This window comes from Eurytemora carolleeae, unplaced genomic scaffold (genome assembly GCF_000591075.1).
Source record: "Eurytemora carolleeae unplaced genomic scaffold, Eaff_2.0 scaffold282, whole genome shotgun sequence".
NCBI classification, from domain to species: Eukaryota; Metazoa; Arthropoda; class Copepoda; order Calanoida; family Temoridae; genus Eurytemora; species Eurytemora carolleeae.
Genome location: NW_019396282.1, coordinates 38,143 through 55,329, shown reverse-complemented (window position 1 = coordinate 55,329; position 17,187 = coordinate 38,143). Strand labels below are relative to the sequence as shown.

General features: G+C 31.0%; 1 protein-coding gene across 2 annotated transcripts in view; it reads right to left on the bottom strand.

Moving 5' to 3' along the window:
* LOC111700109 (uncharacterized) overlaps positions 1–17,187 on the bottom strand; it is a 50,382-nt gene that overhangs the window by 20,786 nt on the left and 12,409 nt on the right. For both annotated transcript variants that reach the window (XM_023470928.1, XM_023470929.1), the window contains exons 10-26: positions 16,868–16,945; positions 16,147–16,242; positions 14,188–14,271; positions 13,520–13,592; positions 11,233–11,332; positions 9,245–9,319; positions 8,910–8,993; positions 8,492–8,586; positions 8,031–8,089; positions 7,027–7,060; positions 6,305–6,394; positions 6,094–6,157; positions 3,345–3,430; positions 2,847–2,870; positions 2,097–2,120; positions 1,695–1,777; positions 276–424 (exon numbers count right to left, since the gene is read on the bottom strand). In XM_023470928.1, the coding sequence (XP_023326696.1) occupies positions 276–424; positions 1,695–1,777; positions 2,097–2,120; positions 2,847–2,870; positions 3,345–3,430; positions 6,094–6,157; positions 6,305–6,394; positions 7,027–7,060; positions 8,031–8,089; positions 8,492–8,586; positions 8,910–8,993; positions 9,245–9,319; positions 11,233–11,332; positions 13,520–13,592; positions 14,188–14,271; positions 16,147–16,242; positions 16,868–16,945 (1,298 nt within the window). The remainder of the gene's footprint in view (positions 1–275; positions 425–1,694; positions 1,778–2,096; positions 2,121–2,846; positions 2,871–3,344; positions 3,431–6,093; positions 6,158–6,304; positions 6,395–7,026; positions 7,061–8,030; positions 8,090–8,491; positions 8,587–8,909; positions 8,994–9,244; positions 9,320–11,232; positions 11,333–13,519; positions 13,593–14,187; positions 14,272–16,146; positions 16,243–16,867; positions 16,946–17,187) is intronic.

The following is a 17,187-nucleotide window of genomic DNA, read 5'->3' as shown; positions in this document are numbered from 1 at the left end:
CAGTTATTTTTAATGAACCTCCATTTTAAGAGTGGCATGTCTAATTAACAAATTATCCTTGAAACCTTTGTCTGATCAAGTATGAGTTAGATATCCACATTTGTAACTTTGACAAAATTGAATAGTTTTAATTTGGGGTTATTCTACAAATTTTCTACGATCGGAAAACAATATGGAATTAGCAGAATTAAACAATAAAACGGCATATCCGATTGAAGGTTTAAAGTACCGGTTTTTGGTGGGTGGGTCGTTATTTTGGGTGGTGTCTATTTTACCTGTGAAAGTCTTGAGTTTCTATTATAGAAATTGATCCTGCCAGTGACTCCCTGGAAATCCACTTTCTTGATAATGTTTACAAACTCCTCGACAGTACGTTTAGAGTGGAGATCTTGGATGTAAGATTTATTCTGACGGATTAGTTCATCTAGAGAAACCGCACACATGTCAAAATAGGGATTTTAAAAAAATCTTTTCACAAACTTTGAATTTGGAAATGCCTATATTATTGCAACCTGACCCTTTGACATTTCAAACATGTTACAAAGATATAGGGATAAGAAAATCAGAGTTTGTGGCTTAGACTTTAAGAGATGATCTGAGAGCTTTCAAACTGCTCAGTCCTCTGTAAGAACTGAGTATTTGCCACAAGTACTCTGCAACCTGGCGTGGTCGACCTTTAATATTTCAATCTATAAATTCTGTTATATCCAACAGTGTAAGTTTGAAATGTGAAAGGTATTTGAGTTTGTGATAAATACTCCTGCCCATCAGAGATGCTTTAAGAAATCACCAGCTCTATTATAAAATACTGTACACTAGCCACAAACTCTAATTTTTTCTAATCACCATATCTTTGCAACCTTTCAGTGTAAACCTTTGACATTTCAAACTTAGTATATTTGATCTCACAGAAACCATAGTTTAAAATATCAAAAATTTAAAAAGTTTAAAATAAAGTTGAAAATCAGACTTTGTGGCAAATGTTCAGTTCTAATTTTATTTTCAAAATCTGACAATTTTAAAACCAAGCTTCCAGCCCTCCATACCTTGGCTCAAGGCCTTTTTAAAGGGACTGTAAAGGAAAAATGAAAGGGAGTATAGATATACCTTAGATATTTCAAACTATGAATTCTGTTAGATCAAGTTATCTGAGTTTGAAATATCAAAGGTTTACAACTTCGAGTTCTAAAGATATTGTGGTTTAAATATTTGATTTTGTTCCAAAGACTCAATTCCTTTATACGAAAATTCATAATTATATGCAATTTTGTAAAAAAGTTCTAGTATTAAACAGATTATATTCAACAAATACGCAACCAATCTGAAAACGACGATATCCGTCAGGTTTGCTCCTTTAATAATTTATTTTTTTATTTTGCATCAGATAGATGTCTTAGATGTATCGTTCAACGCCAAGTTTCATTATATACCCAATTTCATTTATCCTTGACAGTCCCTTTAAGAGTGGTACAGAGTCCCCCCCCCTTTAAGAGTGGTGCCCCCCCTCCCTTTAAGAGTGGTGCCCCCCCCCCTCCCAAGCCAATTCTCAGATATCATGAGAAAAACAAAAATATTTTTCTAATTTTTCAGCCGAATATAATTATAATTAGAAGGAAGGAAATAAAATTGGTTTATATTTCCATCTCAACATTTCTGCGTCATCTTATGCGTCATCTTATGCTGTCTGTGTGTTCCTAAAGCAATTGCGTACAGCCAGACAGCGTCATAAACGTATCCACTGTATTTGTTAGGTTCGCTGTCAGTGTTAAAATTTATCCTAATTCACAGAACAAAAAATAACAAATAAAACTTAAATGTTAAAAAGCAAAATTTTCTTTTAAAATAAAAAAGTAAAAAAATTTGAATTTTCAGAGAAAAGTTAAAAAAACACTTTCAAAGTTTATTCATAATGATTTAATAAAAAACATTCGTTTGTAAAAAGAAATAATCAGCTTAGGTATTTAAAAGATGATAAGTGAAATTACTTTTTATTTTATACTTTAATCCAATTTTAATTTGAAAAGACTTCTTTTAATTTTATAAAAGAATTTTAACAACAACTTGAAAAACTGATGTTTTGCTATTGTTACTGTTTCCTTCTGGGTTGTTGGTCGTTGGCACTGAAACATAAATAAAATTAATTTGATAAAATTTAAAAATGCAACTAATAATAATATTGGGAAAAATCAAATCATGATAGAAAAACATATATATGTTTATATATAATAAAACAAGACATTCGTATATATGTTCCCTATAGCCGGCAAAACGGCTGAACCGAATGAGGTGAAATTTTTTGAGGGAACCCAAGGGTGCCCCGGGGTAACATAGGCTAATAAAAATCTAAATTTTTTTTTCTTCCAAAATTCGAACTTTATTTTAAAAAATCTATTTTCCAGCTAGTTTGTGATAAAACGGCTGGATTTCATTCTTCAGATTTTTGTTTTTAATAAGAGATGATTTAAAGGAAATAAGTTTTTGACACAAATTCAATTTATAAAAATCCCTAAATCTTTGCAACCTGATTGTGTAAACTTTAGATATTTCAAACTATGAATTTTGTTATATCAATTATTATTGAAACTAGAATATTTGAGTTCGTGGCAAGAACTCAGTTCCTTTACAAAGGTTATTGGTTTTCTATTGTCTAAGGAAGAATCGGAAAATTGGATATTATTGTTGAAAGGGTTCAGAGGTCGGAATATACAACACTTGATCTCGAAATTCACATGTTGACCTTTTGATTTGAAGTGATTCAGTGATTAACCCCGGAAAACTGTCTTAATTTATTCGTGAGATCTTTCCGTTCCGAAGTGTTTGGATTAATTTTTAATATGAATTCTTACCCTCCAGTTTGATCAGCTGCGGCCCTAAAAAAAAGTTATTGTTAATCCATTGAATGTTTTCTTTTTGTTTATTGGATTGCAAATTCTAAGAAAAATCTCAAGTTATCAAGTTCTCTCAAAGTTTCAATTCTAACTTAAATTGTTTTCTAAACTTTGTTGTTAATAAAGTTTCAAGAACGGATCCCGGAACAAAACCAAGCAGAAATTGTTTTAACTTTATAAAAACTTAATAAAGTAAAACCTATAGTCTATACAAAAACAATGAGCGACTATGAAAAATATCGAAATGTAAAGAACATTAAGATTTTTAAACAGATAAGGATAAAAGTTTAAACAGGGTTGCCCACAAGTTAGACGCCTTCTACATAATCTTAAATTCAGCACACAAAAGCCTCAATTATGCGAATGCTTTTCTGTTCTCTTTAGATTTTGAATAAGGATGAAAAGGTTCATTTTTGTTAACTTTATCACCCCCCTCCCCTCTATAAGTTGACCTACATGTGACGGGACTGAGCGAATTTAGTTCTGCTAAAAGAGAGACGTCGATCCAACTTTTTCTTCCACTCTAAAACCGTCTCATTCGTCTGGAAAAAGGAAAAAGTTTTTTTAGTGCACTTAAAACATTATATTAGAAAAATAGAGTGATCTGATACATCTTTGATACCTTTCTATTTTGCAGATTTATTGTTTTAACATCGCAAAGGAATTGAGTCTTTGCCACAAACTCTGATTTTATAATCCCTATATCTTTAGAACCCAATGTCGTAAATCTTTGATATTTCAAACTTATATTATTTGATCTAACATAATTCATAGTTTGAAATATCTAAGGTCTACGACATTGGAATCCAAAGATATAGGATTTAGAAAAGCAGGGTTTGTGGCAAAGACTCATTTCCTTTGCAATTTTAGATTTATCAAGAGATATATCCTTCATTTTCCCAATAACATTAGTTTTTATAGAATTTTAAGGGTTTGGACTTTTAAATGGCAGCACACAAATTCTTTGAACATAGATAAGCTTCCAACATTTCAAAACTATATTTTGTAAAGGTTTGCTTTTTTTAACTATTCAACCATTTTATTCTTAGAGAAAATAGAAGAGAAATTAAACCAAAAACAAATGTTTAGACTAAATGATTTTTAAATTTCTAAAACTTCTGAGGTTTTCCGTGGAATCTTTTAAAAACCTGAACATTTCTGAAAACCACGAATGTACGCATCTTTGTATACTGCAGTGTACTGTCTTTGGGCGGTAATGTAAACACAAGACGGATGTCAAAGCCGGACATGGGATCCATCTTTCACATAAGCAATCAATGAAATATTCTGGTCATATGGAACTATTATGTAAATTATCAAAATTATCAAAATTTAATGTTTTTAACCTCCTCGAATACTAAACGAACACTGATGCATCTTGTTTACAAATTCCGCCCAGAGAGAACTGGTTTCAATATGTACGCAGAGTATACGCATAACCTTTCTTTGCATTAAAACCTTGATCTTGCCTAGATCATTACTTATACTTATAATTATCGAGTACTGCAAATCACTGCATGGTGTGGAAGGCAGGAATTACTAAATAGGTGTAAATTCTACGTATTTTTTATTTTCTTTTCATCATAAACAGTAAATACACAAGATTTCATGAGTTTAAAAATTTAGATTTTCATCAAAAATTAATTTCAAACATTTAAATTTAGTACTCAGAAAACTCGGAATTTTAAATTCTAAACCTTTCATTAAATAATTGTTTGAAAACTTTGTTAGGTTGGATGCTACACCGATGAGAGAAAAATCAAATCAAATCATGCTGTTAGAGCGTCCTATCATCCACCCTAGGGAGTCCTACCATCTCACAAACTTAAAGTGAATTTTCAAAAATGAAGCAAGGACTCTTATAGCTTTTATTAAATATAAAAATATAAAATAAAATATTCAATAATTATTTTAATTCCTTACATAATATCGTTTTAAAAACGAAGAAAAAACCACGAAATCGAAACAACCGTTTTTAAAACGGTTGTTTTTATGAAGTTCATTGTTTCGGTAACGATCTTAAACGATGACCCTACCTTAACGATTGTCAACGATAAATATTCATTAACGATCGTTAAGGACAACTATTCGTTAACGATCGATAACAACAACGCTTCGTTAACAATCGTTAACGGCGACGCTTCGTTAACAATCGTTAACGGCGACGCTTCGTTAACAATCGTTAACAGGGACCCTTCGCAATAATGACCTCTATTTGATGACGACAGTACTTCTTTAATTAATTATCTTTACACTAATTATGTCATAATTACCAATCATTACCTTATCCAATAACTAACCAAATCCGACTTCTATGGATATCATACTTCAAATTAAAGATGACTGTACTGTCAAATATGAAGCCTAGGGTTTCCGATTTGCTACTATTTAACTTAATACTCTAGCTATATTTGGGAAGGTGATTTTCATAGTCGACCATTTTGTTTCAAGTTTTAAGTACCACTTTACAAACAATCGGCAATTTGAAATATTTACTTAGAAGTTGACAAAATATTACTTTTTGCTTATGATTAAAATTCTTTTACGAAAGCTACAAAAAAATTTCATAAATTGTCTTGAAACTAAATTGTTTAAAAATTGTTAACGCAATTTTACATTAAAAACTTAAGAATGCAGATCTCGAAAAACTTCTAACTAAATTATGTTTGTTTAACTTTTACTTATAGGATAATGATTCAAAATTACGACATGATTGATGTAAGGATAATTAAAGATGGACTGTCGTCATCAAATGTACAGTCATTATTAAGAAGGGACGCCGTTAACGGTCGTAAATGATCGTTAATGAAGGGTCGTCGTTAACGATCGTTATTGAAAGGTTATCGTTAACTCATATTTATTAATAACAATTTAAAAAAAACTATTGTTATTTGTTTTCTAAGAATTTAAAACGAGTAAGTTTTTTTTTGTACTGTACTGTACTGTACTTTACTGTACTGTACTGTACTGTACTTTACTGTACTGTACTGTACTGTACTGTACTGTACTGTACTGTACTGTACTGTACTGTACTGTACTGTACTGTACTGTACTGTACTGTACTGTACTGTACTGTACTGTACTGTACTGTACTGTACTGTACTGTACTGTACTGTACTGTACTGTACTGTACTGTACTGTACTGTACTGTACTGTACTGTACTGTACTGTACTGTACTGTACTGTACTGTACTGTGTACTGTACCTGCATAAGTTGAGTATCTGGAGCGTAGTGCGCATGTACAAGTGACAGATGACCGTCAAGAGCTCTAAATATAAAATATATTAACTATTTCCAATCGGGTAAAAATGAAAATGTGATATTTTTTTACATTTTTATTTTTAAATTTTAATTCTTTACAATATTCATTAAACAATTATATTACATCAGAAGTAAATATTTTCTCAAATATTACCTTTTCATTTGTTCTGTAGTGCAGTCTGGTAGATGACCAGTAACAAACCCGTCATCTAGCTCCATTGGAATATTGTAGAATTCATCACTTCTACAAGGAGAACATAATTAATGGGACTGTTATTGTTATTTCAAGTGATTCGCCATTTAAAGAGAGCATGATTCACAACAGTACTCTTAAAACCTTATTTGGTCAATAATGTTTTTTTCTGTTCTGGAAATGCGAAAGAAGTTTTTTTCTGAGAAACTACAATTAAAGATTATGAATTTTTAAAAAGATAAATATGAACATCTTGGTCATTCTTCAATGTTATATTGCAAGGAAAGTTATTTCAGAGGTGTACACATCTTTTGTACTGCAGTGTACTGTCTCTGGGCAATAATGTAAACACATGCCTGACATGGGATCCATCTTTCACATAAAAATCAATGTAATATTTTGGTCATAAGAAACTATATATGTGAATAATCTATGTACGCAGAGTATACGCAACTTCAATTAGCTTTCCTTGCATTATAACCTTGGTCATTCTTTAGCATACAATTGCTTTCAAGGTACCATTGCAAATAGAATATTATTTGGATCAACAAATCTATTTTAATTTTACTTTTAAATATTAAACTAATGTTTCATTAGTTGAATCTAAAAGTTTGGATCAGTGTGGCAGGTGGATTTTTCCCACGGATTGGAAATAAAAATCTAAGATAAAAATAATGGCTTACCCTTGGTTTTGTGAGGAAATTGGTCTCTCAGGATCTATAGAATTTAAAATAATGATAATAATAATAATGATATCTACATATAATAATTCTTATTAATCCATCATCAATACTTTTCTTCTTCTCTTATTATATTTATACATTTGTAGAAAATGATACTTTTTCATCAAAAGAAATGCTGGAAAAAATTACTGCAGACTCATTCATATAAATGTATATTTACTCCAAATTTACTTAAAGTTTAATGCATGTGTATTGTGTATTGTTTATTGTTAACTTAAACGAAAAAACAAGTATTTTCCAAGTTTTTTAAAACCTTCCTAGCTAACAATTCTATAACGTAAAACTTTATGAGGCTCAAAATTGTCAAAATTGATCTGGTCATCGACAATTTAGCTAAAACCATACAATACATTGCATTCTTCCATCATTCCATGGCTTCTAGACACTGACTGATTCCAAAGGGAATAAATACTTTAAAAAATAACCCTGCAATCTTTATATGAAATTATTTCCAAACCCTAAAAAAGGTTATGACCCAACCTGCCGTCGGTTTCTAGTCTGTTCCATTTTAGTATTTATTCCCTTTAGAAAGATCCAAGGTTTTTGGAAGGGGATGGGGCGGGGTGCACAAGATGCTCGAGGCGCTTTACAAACGAACATTTGATGAAGTAAATGCGTTTTCTGCGCTGGAAGCGTACTGCAAATACACTGCACTGTAAGTGTTCTGCAAATGTACTATACTTGAAGTGAACTGTACTTGAAGTGTACTGCAAATGTACTGTACTTGAAGTGAACTGTACTTGAAGTGTACTGCAAATGTACTATACTTTAAGTGAACTAAATGTACTGTACTTGAAGTGAACTGTACTTGAAGTGTACTGCAAATGTACTATACTTTAAGTGAACTGTACTTGAAGTGTACTGCAAATGTACTATGCTTGAAGTGAACTGTACTTGAAGTGTACTGCAAATGTGCTTTAGTGTAAATGTACTTGTACTTGTACCTGAATTGTTAAATGTACGTGAGATGTTTCCAGATCTATCTGTACTCTGAACCTTCCGTCTGAAATTATAATATTTATCTGAAGATATATATTTTTTTTACACCTTTCTTTACCATCAGAGACGGGATTAAGTTGACAGCAGTGAACACAATAAGAATCATCAAACTTTGATTTAAAATATTAATTTTTTAACATCTTTTAGAACTCCATCAATCGAATAAAAAAAAATGCGTAATCGTTCAAATGCAAAAAAATGTAAATGTTCCTCCAACAGGAAATCCACCAAACCCCGAAGAATGCAAAATAAATTTTGTTTTAAAATTAATATTAAAAAGAGCACATGTAGTCATTTTTAAACCAAAAAAGTCATTTTATTCTGGTAAAATAAATTTCAGATGATTTTAGAGTTAACAATTTTGGGGAAAATTGAATTGCACAAAATTGAGGAGATATGTTGCTACCTTAATTCATCAATATCAAACCAGTTCTCCTTAAACCATCCTGGTAAGAACCAAACATAGCCTCCGTCTATCTGAGTCATGCCTTGCTTATAGGCCTAGATAATAGACGGGGATAGTTAGATTATTTGGCCGCAAGGTGTCTCTGCTCTTGATATTTCAGGGAGAGATATTAATCTTTGTAAACTATGATGTGAAACTCTGTATCTTGACTATTTGATATAACAGAATTTATAATTGATTCAAGTCAAGTGGTAAGTTTTATATATAAAGATTTGCTACTCAAATTGGAAAACCACGAAAAGAATAAATAAGCTTATGAAAATACAGAACTTTGTTTTCTTTGGTGATCACAAGATCACATTTATATTGGAATAGATTTTTTTAAAATCTTATTTTATTAAAATTGTTTGTTACGAACCTCACACATGACAAGACGAGCTGCTTCCTCGTAGAAATCTCCAATAATAATCTTAGCACGTCTGTCCTTTAGGTCTTTCAGATACTAAATATACAATTCTTGTTCATGTAATTTCACGTATCCCCCCTCTCAATTACAGAATACTTTATTGATTTTTTAGTCTGATAGAAAAAGTTCAGATTTCCAGACAAAGCTGGGTTCTCTTTCCAAGCTAGTGCTTTATAAATTACTTTTTTATCGGACCTAATTGAATTTCTTTCTTTCTATTTCTATTTTCAAAGGAATCCAAAAGTTAATTTTTGGAGAAGATTTTATCATTAGTTGTTTTCACTCACCATTCCAAGATGAATTGTATCTTTTGGAAACTTTCTGTTTACAATAAAAGTTATCCCGCTTTTCTGGAACTCATCCTGATTTGATAAAAATTTTAAAAATTTGTGCTTAAAAGTTTTTTATTACTGAAAAATTTTGAAAATGCGCAAAAAATATTATGAAATCCGCAAACTTTTTTTATTTTTGTTTTATACTGTACAAAGAGAAGATGTTCAGAAATAAAGTCACAATTAAAAGTTGAAATAGAAGATGGGCGCGAAGCGCCCTAAAAGCCTAGTCATTTTATATTTAACTTATCGTAACAATAATTTATCTCCCCATTAGCATTTTAAATATGCAGATACATGCAGATACATTGTTTCTAAATATTTTTATATGATAAAGCTCTTTGCTTATATATATGTTAGCTATATGTTAGTTTATATCTATATATAAATTTGGCTTGTCTGTCTGTTTGTTTGTTTTGGTGTCTGTCTGTTTGTTTGTATCCAATAAACGTCAAAACGGTTGAACCGATCGGGCCCAAATTTTTTGTGGGACATCTCGTGACCCCAGGGAAGGTTTATGAATGATCAAAATTTCAAATATTTGTCTCCATCAAAATTCGATCTTCATTAAATTTTTTTTTAATTTTGAAAATACACGAAATTTTTTGTGAAAATCCGCGAATTATTTTTGTTTTGTTTTACGATTTACACAAAGAGAACATGTTCACAATTAATTTACTCTAAGGCTAGTCTATATATAAATTTTGCTTGTCTGTCTGTTTGTCTGTTTGTTTGTATCCATTAAACGTCAAAACGGCTGAACCGATCGGGCCCAAATTTTTTGTGGGACATCTAGGGACCCCAGGGAAGGTTTATGAATGATCAAAATTTCAAATATTTGTCTCCATCAAAATTCGATCTTCATTAAATTTTTGAAAATTTTGAAAATCCGCGAAATTATTTGTGAAAATCCGCGAATTATTTTTGTTTTGTTTTACGATGTACACAAAGAGAACATGTTCACAATTAATTTAGAAGCGGGCGCGAAGCGCCCTCTAAGGCTAGTTTATATATATATATATATATATGTTAGCTATGGCTGGCCAAACGGCTTAACCAAATGGGCTGATTTTTTTGAGGAACCCTTGAGTACCCTGGGTTAACGTAATTTCCATTTTTTTCGAATTTTTTTGAAATTTGACTTTTTTTCAAAATTGAATTTTTAAAAATTCAACGGGCAACGCCGGGCCCTTCAGCTAGTTTTTAATTTATTCACATAATTACTGGGAGATTAATTTTGTTGATGTATTTAAATGAGAGATTGACTAATCTCTACAAATAATCGTATCACAAATAATCGTGAACAGATAATAAAAAAAATAATGTAAATTTAAACAACATTATAATATAAGAAAGTTAACCATCATTGTAAAAAGAATTTGTTACAAATAACAAACATATTTATATATTTTAATTCCTTTTTCTTAATATGTAAATGAATATATGAAAAGAGAAGACATCTAGCGTTGAAAAACTAAACTATATATCAAAATTCTAAAAGTGAGAGATGAGTTATGATAATAATACTGTAATAACAATAATAACACAAATAATTATACTAGTAATGATAATAATGATAATGGTAATAGAAATAATAATAATAATGATTAGGTCAAGCCGTTTGGTCAGATTTGTATATATATATATATATGATGATTGCATAAAAGCATGAAACAATTTGTTTATCAATAAAATGTTATAAGAAGATTGTTGCGTTTCAACTGATATATATATATATATAATGATTACTAGCTGAAGTGCCCGGCGTTGCCTGTGGAATAAAAAAATAGATTTTTGAAAAGACCAATTCCAAATCTTTAACCCATGGGTTTCCTCAAATTTCAGCCAATTCGGTCCAGCCGTTTGGGCATAACTTACATATAGACATACATACATACAAATATATATAAATGAGCAAATTTATAAAATTTAGATAATGATACCTGCATATGGGAGATGTGATCGCTATATTTTTGTCCCTCCTGGGTCAGAGCAGCTATTCGAGTCCATGAAAGCTTATTTAAAGTTTCAATGAACGCATGCCTGAGAAAATGAAAATTATGTTAAAATCCACGTAAACGTATTTTTATTCTTTTTAAGGTGAAATTAATTTCTAAAATAATTTTTAAGATTATTTTACAATATTCTAATAATCCCTTTAAATTCAGGCGGATTACTCCAACTAAAGACCATTATAAATCTGCTCTCGACCACATTGATCCAAAAGTTCCAAGCTCTCACGTGAGAATCAATGAGAATTTTCCCAAATATTTCTTAGATACTAAAGCTAAACACAAGTCCATGTCTAAAAGGCTCCAAAGAAGTATAATTGTGTAAGCGACATTTTATAGGCAACCCTGAACCCAATCGTAAACACTGATGCAACTTTGTATAGCAGTCTGGATCTATGTGAGTTCAATAAAAGATCACATAGAATATGAGTCAGCTAATTTTCACGGATTACTCTCCGCTGTGGATACTGATCTCAAGCTTTGTGGATTAGTAGCATGCAAATCTGCTCCTTCAGTAAAAGTAAATTCAACCTATATGAAGCACAAAGTCTGACCGCGTCAACCTTGTTGCACCGGCTAGTCCTGTCCATAGAGCTAGGTACGGTACAAAGTGGAACCGGAAAGGTTGACCCGGCTCGGAAATTCAAATGTACTACGGCTGCCCGTGGTAGATTAAATCCTACACATGTTCCGATCTCAGAGCTCCCAAACTCCCAAAGTTTTTGCAAATAATGGTGAGTTAACAAAATGAACCATTATTAATACAATTGAAAGCTGTTGGAGAAACATTTACTAGAACTGCAACATCATTTAAAATATATATACTTTATCACCGTTTACTTTAGATATATATTAAAGGAACTGTAAGCGTTATTTCAAGTCATCCTCCATGCAAAATAACTGTTCCCGATTCAAGATAGAAGATTTTTCTGATCAATAATGTGGAAGATATTGTTGTTTTTCTATGTAGAAAAACTACAATTAAAATAATCAGTTTTTGAAATCATAAACAGTGATAACTAACTTTTTTATTGGTATAGATGTGAATCAGAGTCTTTGAAGGATAAATCCAATTTTTTCAATTTATATTTTGCTTTGAGGACTAGAGACTGAGAGAGACAAAATTGATAGTTTTAAATCTAATTCTATCCTTCCACAATATGTTTAAAGGGTCAAACCGGCTATGTAAGGTAGTTAAACTGAGAATGCAGTCTTAAATGAATTCTAAAGAATTTGTCCACAACACTGTTTAACTACCTTACATAGCCGGTCTGTCCCTTTAAGCTGAGCTGAAAACTTTGGAATTTTGGATATTGAGATCAATGCTTGATCTCCTCTTTTAATAAATTTCAAGATTAATTTATTCTTTAGTTTGTATCCTTAATCTGAGTATCCAATGGACACACTTTTGATTTTCTTCTTAAACCGTTCTTTCTTGGATATAGTAAAGATAAAATCAAAAACCGGTTTTTTAAAATTAGAGAGTCCCTCCCGTTTCTGTATCTAATCTTAAATGGCGCGCAAAATTTTTAATTTATCGGCTTCATATTCGCGACTCTGATTGTTTGAATTTTATACACTTTTCAGCTGATATAAGCACAAGAATAGGTTAGGCTCGATAATAGGAAAAAGAGAGAATCAAGCATTAATCTATATATATCCACCATTCTAAAGTTTTCAGCTCAGAATACTGTATAAAATTCAACCAATAGAGTGGCTATGCAGACATCCGAACACCCAATCAGAAACTAGAATATTTGAAATTTTACACGCCATTTAAAGAGAGAACTCTCATTAGCCGGAACTCTGAATCTGATAGGGAAACTCATAAAAGAGAGAAAAAGAAAGAATTCAGGGGTTTGAAAATTAGACGGTTTCGATACTCCTCCTCGATGGGTAAACCTTAAATTCAATCATTTCTTTAATATTATTTTGGCGGATTTTCACCTTATTCATAGATTTAGACTCCTTCAATTTAAACATAAAAGATCCGCGAAATACGTTTAATACAGAGAAATGGCAGATTGAAGAGCAACGGTTAGCAGCTAAAATTAATACTAAAAAAGAGGCACGTAGTACCCGGAAAAATTAAAATTGCGTTGTTGCCGAAAACTCAAATTTTCCCACTATACTGTATATCTGATAAGATTATCATATTTAGATTATTTGATTTCATCCTTTTCACACCTGACCAATAATTCATAAATAGTCAACTTACTTGTACATCTTGTTTTCTGCAATTGTCCGGAAGAAGAATGGATAATCCTTGCTATTATCATTGGATATTGAACCTAAATCAAGGATATTATATATGGATATAAAGCAAGGATATTAAATGTAGGATATTGAGGCTAAACAAAGGATATTGAATATAGGATATTGAGCTTAAACCAAGGATATCGAATATAGGATATTGAGCCTAAATCAAGGATATAAAATATAGGATAAAGAACCTAAATCAAGGATATTAAATAAAGGATATTAAAAATAGGATATAGAGCCAAAATCAAGGATATTAAGAATAGGGTATAGCGCCTAAACCAAAGATTTAAGGATATATGTAGAGGCAAAACCAAGGAATTTATATATTGGAAATAGAACATTAATCAAGGATATTAAATTTAGGATATGCTACTGCAGTAAAATTTTAAATTTAAGAAAAACTCCAAATATCAAACTATTTCTTCATAGATTTAAAATTAAAAACTCAAAAAAATTTATTCTAAATCAAGTAAAGGATTTATCACAGCAAAATCTTTAAATGGTAAATATTCTTTTTAATCTGCGAAACAATCGGTTGAAGTTAAAGTAACCCAAAAAAGTTAAAATCATGATAAAGCCAAAGAGGCACGAAGCGCTCGAAAAAAATCCTTTTAAAAAAATTACCTTCAGCACTGTAGGTGATAACCACAGTTCTAAAATGTTTAGCTACCCCTGCCAGGGGCTCCACTGTATCAGAACAGGCGGGGCCTGAGCATAAAGATATACTAATAAAATTTTTTAAAATAATTTTTTTATAATAATGACATCAAAGCTTGATGCAAAGACTTAATTCCTTCTAGGTAACAGACACAAAAGTTTACCCTTCAGATCGTTATATTCCGTGAGATTTAGGTGATCAGAGCTGAAAACTTTAGAATTGGATATCCTTAATTGCGATCGTTTAATAAATCTGGAGATTAATAAGAAGAGTAGAACAAGCATTATTTAATCTGGAGATTAAGAAAAAGAGGAAATCAAGCATTGATCTCGCTATCAACCATTCTAAAGTTTTCAGCTCAGTATAATCTCGTTCTATATATGGAGTTCTTGTATTTTCTGTTAATTAATGTTTTGCTTTTGTTTTTCGTTTTATTCTGAGACTGATAAGAATATTTATTTTAATTTTAATGATTGTAATTTAGCAAAGACCCACCAGGCGGGGAGGGTCCCTGGGCCCCGAAAATTCCAAAGTGGAAAAAATTGAAATACTGTAATACTATTAAAATAATTTCGTACAATTTTGTAATTCTCTTCTACAAAAAATCTTTTTGAATAAAATAAAATAAATAGTTAATAATTTAACAAAGGTCTTTCTTCATCAAGACATTAAAAACATAGAACTAAATCAGAACACAGGCAGCCGTAGTACATTTGAATTTCCGAGCCGGGTCAACTTTTCTGGTCCCAGTTTGTCCCGGACATTGGGTAAATCAAGCAGACACTCAATAGGACTAGTCGGTGCAGCAAGGTTGACGCGGTCAGACATTAGGTTGAATTTACTTTTACTACAGGATCAGAGGTGCGTGAGAATAAAGGGTTTTCAAATTTTAAGTTTTGTAAGCCGGCTTTAAAAAGTAAATCTAGTTTTCAGGCAATGCTTGGTTCCCAAGCTAATTTCTTGATAAGTAAATTCCGTTTTTAGGCAAAGATGAGTTCTCATGATAAGTAAAGTTGTAGTCACTCCTGTATGCCGTGTCCATTAGCGCCTGAGCCAATCAGGGTTAAGTCATGTGTTTGTTGTCTATTCTGAACCAAGAAAAATAGTATGGCGGTAACATCTATCTATCTCATTATCCAATTAGAGATATGAATCCTTCAATCGGCACTGTCAGTAAATGGAAATATTTCCTTCTACTGAAACTAATCTGTAGTAGTAGTAGTAAAGCAATAAAGACCTAATTATAAATTGTGTTAAATCAAAAATCAAAGTTTGAAATTTATCAAAGGTATTTCCCAAGGTTGCAAAGAAATAGGGATTACACAATTTAAGGGGGTGGGGGGGGGTAAAAAACAATTCGGCGCGCTTCGCGCTCCACATTAAACAAATTTATCCCCCCCCCCCATCATAAATAGGGATAATAAAATTTGAATTGACACTACTTATCGTCACTGATCATAAAAATGCAAAATGCATACGGGCAGCCGTAGTACATTTGAATTTCCGATCCGGGTCAACCATTCTGGTCCAAGTTTGTACTGCACCGTACGAACATTGGGTTAATAAAGAAGACAATCAACAGGACTAGCCGGTGCAACAAGGTTGACGTGGTCAGACTTTATGCTTCATATAGGTTGAATTTACTTTTACTAAAAGGGCAGAGGTGCGTGTGCATACAGTTTAAACAGTTTATGAATGTTTAATGATATTTTACACTGCACAAATTAACACTTAATCGTAATAAATTATATTATTTCTGAAGGCTAAATCCTCCAACTACTAGTGTAATAAATAAAATTAAATGTGTTAAACTTTAACAAATTCAATTTCAAGTTTAACACATGAACTTTTTAGAGCATTGAAAAATAATAAACCAAAAAAAGATAGATAGATTTTTAGTTTTTTGTTGTAAATATTATACTGACCTAGAACCCCTGCGGTGGATCGAAATCTTTCGACGTTTTTTGTTTTGACGACATCGATAAATTTTTTCATGACAACATCAGCTTCACATTGCCCATCTAAATATTTTTAACATTTGTTTAGAATTTTTCTTTGATTTTGAGATCTTGAAATCTAAAAAAATAACAGTTTGAACAATTTTAAATTTTCTAATTCCTATATCTTTGCAGTATAAAGGTGTAAGCCTATGATTTTTCAAACTTAGATTATTTAATCTGACAGAAATCATAGTTTGAAATATCAAAGGTCAACATCAAGTTGCAAAGATAAAGGGATTAGAAAATATGAGGTTGTGACAAAGACTCAATTCCTTTAGATCTAAAAGAAACATCATTGCAATTGAAAACGATTTTTTAAAATTTTTTTATCATTTTTAAAATTTGTTTTCTCATTTTTCCTTGAAACTTTTTAAAAGGGTTTTATCACTAATGTAAAAGTTTAATTTAATGTAAGAGAATTATTTTTAAGAAATTCTTGAATTGAATTTAATAAGTCCTCGATTTAGCGCTTCTAATATTTCTGATTTAAAAAAACTATTTTACATATTTTGTTGTTAAAAAATGTGTATCAATGCTGTTTAACAGCGTAATTTAAATCAAAATTGAATTCGAAAGTCGTCTTCATTGTATTGATATAATTGCTAACCATTGTATTATATAAATTTTATTATTAACAAATATTTACCTAAAATATCAAGACTAAGATTATATTTTGGAAGAATTGTAGAGTTGGCATTGATATGTTCAATTGCCATCAGCGCAACTAAAAAATAAGTTTAAGCTAAAACATGAATATTTCAAGTGAAAAGGTCGTTTCAGAATGGTACCTTTAAAGTTTTGTCTGATCAGGATAAAACAGATATCAATGTTTTTAACTGTTTATTTTCATTTGCGATTTCTCTACAAAAAAGACTTGAGCCTTTCTTGCTTGCGAAACAATGAAGACATTATTTGAATTAAACATCGTGAAACCCAAAAAGACCTTCCACATTATTGATCAGATTA